This window comes from Ipomoea triloba, chromosome 2 (genome assembly GCF_003576645.1).
Source record: "Ipomoea triloba cultivar NCNSP0323 chromosome 2, ASM357664v1".
NCBI lineage: Eukaryota > Viridiplantae > Streptophyta > Magnoliopsida > Solanales > Convolvulaceae > Ipomoea > Ipomoea triloba.
The window spans coordinates 1,221,297-1,226,386 of record NC_044917.1 but is presented as its reverse complement, the minus strand read 5'-3'; the positions used below and the strand labels follow the sequence as shown (position 1 = coordinate 1,226,386).

Genomic DNA, 5,090 nt, shown 5'->3' with positions numbered 1-5,090 from the left:
ATAATTGGTTTCAATAAAAATTGTTGTATGATTGGACATGCGTTTCTTTTAGATCACTAGCTTTAAAGATTGGTGTCTTTTTATGCTTTTTACATGTATGAGCCTATCAATTCTATAGTTAGTTTATTATTGGAGCCATTAGGCATATTATTTAAATTAATTAGTAGTAGTTTAGTAGGGCATTAGGATAATTATTACTCAAAAAATAAAACCATGATATAATAATGTCACCATACACATTTTTTTAAAAAAGAATTATATTACGCTTAAATAAATGACGGATGAAAATAATAAAATTATAAGATGAAAATATGTAACTCCTAGTGGATCGGACTTTAAAAATAAGGTCATCCAATTCATAATTAGCTAATAAATATGAATGTATAAGTGACATGTATATAAATATTGATCTCGTATCTCAAAAAGATTATATATTTTTCAATTAAACAATTATTTATGTATAGTAAGCGGGTAATATGCGGGGCATATCCTGCCCCGATCTTGATTCTCCACCGTGATCTCCATTCATGTGAGTGTATTTGGGGATATGTTTTCCCCATCCTTGCACCCCGAGACAAAATTTCACTAGGCTAGAGACAAGGATCCCTTGTTCTCAATATTAATTATACATACATAGAAAAATCCTAAGGTATTGATAAACATTGGAGTTTCTTGTACCGAGTACAACTCAAAAGTGAATGAAAAATGTTGAGTATATATTAGATATTTTGAGAACAAAACCTAAAGTTTTCTACAAAACTATAAAAACTATATTGAATACCGACATTAGCATAGACTTTCTCTATAAGACCCGTTCCGAACCTATAAGGATTACAAAATAATCTCCATCCTCGTTTCCTTCCCCATCGAAATCAAGAATCGAATTCCCTGTCAAATCCAGATAAAATAACCCTCCTATGTGGCACAACATTTGTTTTTTGGTCACGAAATACCATGTGGACATGGTGCCCATAACCCATGATGAACATTATACTCTCTCTTTACGTGGTGGCAACAAATTAAAATTTCATGTTGCAAGACAAAGAGAACTGTCTCAGTTGTGATCTCTTTATTCATGATAATGCATATATGATACAAATTAATATCAACAGCAAAAACATGAACCATCTCAGACCAATAATAATACTGTGCTGTAACTTGAATGCAACACAAATTAATATAATTAAACCCAACCCCCCCACCAATCTTCCACCCTCAGCTTTTTCCCAAAATTGATGAACCAAATTCTTGATGTCTTTACCCAGTTATTGAATCCCAGCCTCTGGAAACCTCGTACAACCATGGCAAACAACAATGGTGACTTTTGTGTTTACATGTTGCACTAAATCAATCAGCCATGGCAAAAAAAGGTGGTCTTGACTATAACCATATCAGAGTTCAGATGTTGTTGTAACAAGTGTTCCTGTGTAATTTGTGGATGTATCAGATCAGATATCCCCCCAGCTCTCCCTACTCTAAACTCCTGGAAAAGATGAAAGGTGATGTTAAGCATAATATGTATAAATAATCAACTTTTAGTTCAGACAGAATGCATATTTATAGATGAAAAGTTCTGTAGGGGACAATTCAGCCAAATTAGTAGGCTGTTGAGTCGGTAACCACAAGGTTACTCTCAGTGGAAACAACCTATTCATAGTTCTTTGCCGGCTAAGGTCATAAGGCATGGTTAGTAACTGTCCTGTTGTAATCCTTTGGCAGCCAAGGTCACAAGGCGGGATCAGTCGCCTTGTTGTAGTTCTTTGGCAGCTAAGGTCACAAGGCGGGATTAGTCGTCTTGCTGTAGTCCTTTACCGGCTAAAGTCACAAGGCAGGAACTGTGACTGCCCTGCTATAGTCCTTTGTCGATTAAGGTCATAAGCGTGGATTAGTGACTGTCCTGCTATAATCCTTTGCCAACTAAAGTTACAAAGCTGCAGGTTTCCTCAGTCACTCAAAAGTTCTGCGTTTGGAAGGAAATGAGTTGGAATTGAGTGGTTTACCTTGAAATCTCCAAAGGTGGTGAAAAAAAGAGGAAAATCAGATCTCCAGAACAATGACTGCAACATCATCATGGTATTTCACAAGATCAGGTTCCATGAAGGAATTAAAACATTAGTAACTCAGAGAAAGTTATATGGTCTTGAAGATGGCTTACAATCAGAATCTGTCTTCACCCATTTGCTCCTTCCCTCACTGGCCTGCTTCCCCACTGCTTCATCTTCACTATCATCATCAGTATTCTCACATAAATACAAGTTGTTATCCAGATACTTTTTGGTTGCAGCCCTTGGATTGGATGCCTGGGGGTATATCTTTTTGTGCAAAATAGCTCTCAGAATCTGCAGACAAGAAAACAGAATATAATGTACCAGGTTCATGCATGCTACTGCTAAAACATAATAACCTTAAAATCCATAGTTGTTGAAATTTTTAATGTTCAGACTTCAGACCTTCTCCATTCTTGATTTCTCGAATTTCGTCTCTGCTGGAAACCTTTCCCTGAGAGGGAGAGGAGGGGGAGGGGGAGGAGGAGGAGTGAATTGGAAGCCGCCTCGACAGAGAATCGCCTTCTTGAGGAGGAAAGATAGAGACTTTTTGCTAATGTGGCTGCTGCTTTTGTCTTCCATTTGAACTTCTTTGCCATGCTGTTTGGTGCTTTCTTCTTTCCCACAACTCTCAGAAATCAGCTCTGTGATGGCTGTTTCTTCTTCATCTTCCTCCATGTTCTGCAGACAGTCAAACAGCTTCTGTAGTGCCACTTTGTCCTTTTCTGATCCATTCACTGAGTGTTTATGCACCAGAAGCTTCAGCTCTTTGCTCAGCTCCCCAACTTCTTCAGCTGTCAATTCTTGATCCTGCTGATCTTCACAGGAGGAAGAAGGAGTTTCTTGAAGATTTTTGCTGGACTTTTCTGCAGAATCTTTTGCAGTGTTATTCCCAAATGTCCCAATTGCTAGTAACCCATTAGGCCAGTCACTGAATTCTTCTTTCTCACTTGCATGAGATGCATCTATCCAAAAACACAAAACATAAAACATAAGTATTGTCAAATCAAATATGCCAAAAGCTATACTTCACAGCAAAAGCGCAATTTTTCAAGAGGCAGGGTACTGGCCTCCGAGGTTGCTGGGCTTGGCCCTTCACAGGCCTCTGCCCAACAATCTCTTAACCACCAGCTACTGAACTTGATCCTTTACTGGCCTCTGCCCAACAGGTAATCATGGGAGAAACAAATAGCAGACAAGATGGAAAGATGCCAAGAAACAGATGACTTACAGGGAGTTGTATTTGGATTTGGTTTGCTGACAGATTGCTTTCCATGGATCTTTCCATGAATCCAATCAAAGATCTGATGACATTACCACACAGACACAAATGTTATCATAACCATCAAGTTTGAATCTGCAAACATTAATGCAGTCTGAGAATCTGAGACTATTATTACCTTCATTGCTGCTTTGCAGGGCCTGGAGTTGATCACATGAACCAAAGAAAACCAAGAATCCCAGGCTATAAATAGCAATGGGAGTGGTGCAGATTTGGATGCCACATCCAAGCTGGTACCAGTGGTGTTACAAGTTCCAATGCAATGCCTTTCGCGCCGTCGCCTTTTGTCTTTTCTTCTGTGTCATTTTCACTTCCTTTTCTACTAATGAAATGCCATCATCATGGTATATAGCATCTGGTTCACATGACAGTTCATATATGGATTAATGACACACCATTACATTGCTGATAACACAACACTCCTAACTTACCTAAAACTAGGTCCTACTTTAGTACTTCCTCATCATCTTGCAGACAACCTAGGATTAATGTAGACTGCATATGGTTTAGTCCATCAAGTTCTTTCATCAATATAGACTTCTGCAAAGTGGTATTGTTAGGAATGTGTTAAAAGACTAGGTCCAAAAATGATGTTATTGAACTGAATATATCCCATTGCATTATGTGATTTTTTTAAAAAAAATTTACGAGAAAGCCAACAACTGCTACCCGCTTCTGAGTTCTGAGTAAAGTCCGTCGTGTGACCCTAACCGACAAATGATCATAAGGAATAATCAGCCTAAGTTATTTATAGCTAGCTAGCTCAAATTGAGAAAACCAATAGACAACTTTCACTGAGAGTCAAATTCTGAACCTTGTGATTATCAAGCCAACTGTCTAATCAACTTAGTTAGAATTGTTCTGTGTGAGCTTTTTTGTCCCTAAGAATTAGCACCATTCTCCAACTTTTTCATCATGGGAATGTGGAGTTAAATCAGATGTGGAGATGGAAGCACAGGGATTTTGGCTTAAAATGGAAAGAGTTTAGGGATGTTCTTGAAATAATGGAGTGGTTAGAGATGTTGCAAAATCTTGATGATGTAAGATGGTCACAAATTGGATAAATTAAGAGGTGAAAGGCAGGAAAAAGATAGCCATAATCCAGGTAAGTCTGCATTGGAAATGGGGGTGGGAGAAAAGATTGGTTTAGTTGGGAAATGGTGACCATGCTGCCTTGTGAGGATGTCCCTTACTAACCCAACCACCAATGCCACCTCCCTATATCTCCACCACCAAAACCATTTGACTGGTCCTAGAATTAACATTCACACAAATATATTTAAAAATCACTACTCTTGGAAAATAATACATATTTTACCTCCGAAACACAAGTCAATAAGTTAACCAATTCATATTCATAAAAGTTAATAGTTTTACTTCGCTAGCAATCGTAGTATATAGGGTTCAAAGGGATTGATTCGTAGTAGAAAATGTATAGAATTGACCCTATTTTGCACACCAATATACAAGCACACAAGAACATATATTCTCGAAATTGAAGTGCAAATTTAAAATTCACAAAATTTAGGGCCCTCTTAAGTACCCTAGGTCACATGCATTGTTCTATCGGTACAAGGTGTACAATTCGATTCTTATAGGGGAATGTATGAAATTGATCTCGTTATGTGTATTAATACAGTAGTAGGTAAAGACGGTAGGTTAATGTACTAGCATATGAGGGCTATAGGGTTCTCGAAATTAAATTCTAAAAATCATAAAATTTAGAGCCCTTTAATTACCCTAGGCCATATTCAATTATTTTA

The 5,090-nt window shown here is 37.7% G+C and overlaps 1 protein-coding gene across 1 annotated transcript; it reads right to left on the bottom strand.

Annotated features, from left to right (window-relative positions):
- Positions 1–772: 772 nt before the first annotated feature.
- Positions 773–3,687, bottom strand: LOC116011222 (protein LAZY 1-like). The gene is made up of 6 exons (XM_031250756.1): positions 3,446–3,687; positions 3,277–3,349; positions 2,451–3,010; positions 2,156–2,339; positions 2,001–2,057; positions 773–1,483 (listed from the first exon to the last, which is right to left on the bottom strand). The coding sequence occupies exons 1-5, from the start codon at positions 3,449–3,451 to the stop codon at positions 2,038–2,040; spliced, it is 843 nt and encodes a 280-aa protein (XP_031106616.1). The 5' UTR covers positions 3,452–3,687; the 3' UTR covers positions 773–1,483; positions 2,001–2,037.
- Between the last annotated feature and the right edge of the window lie 1,403 nt (positions 3,688–5,090).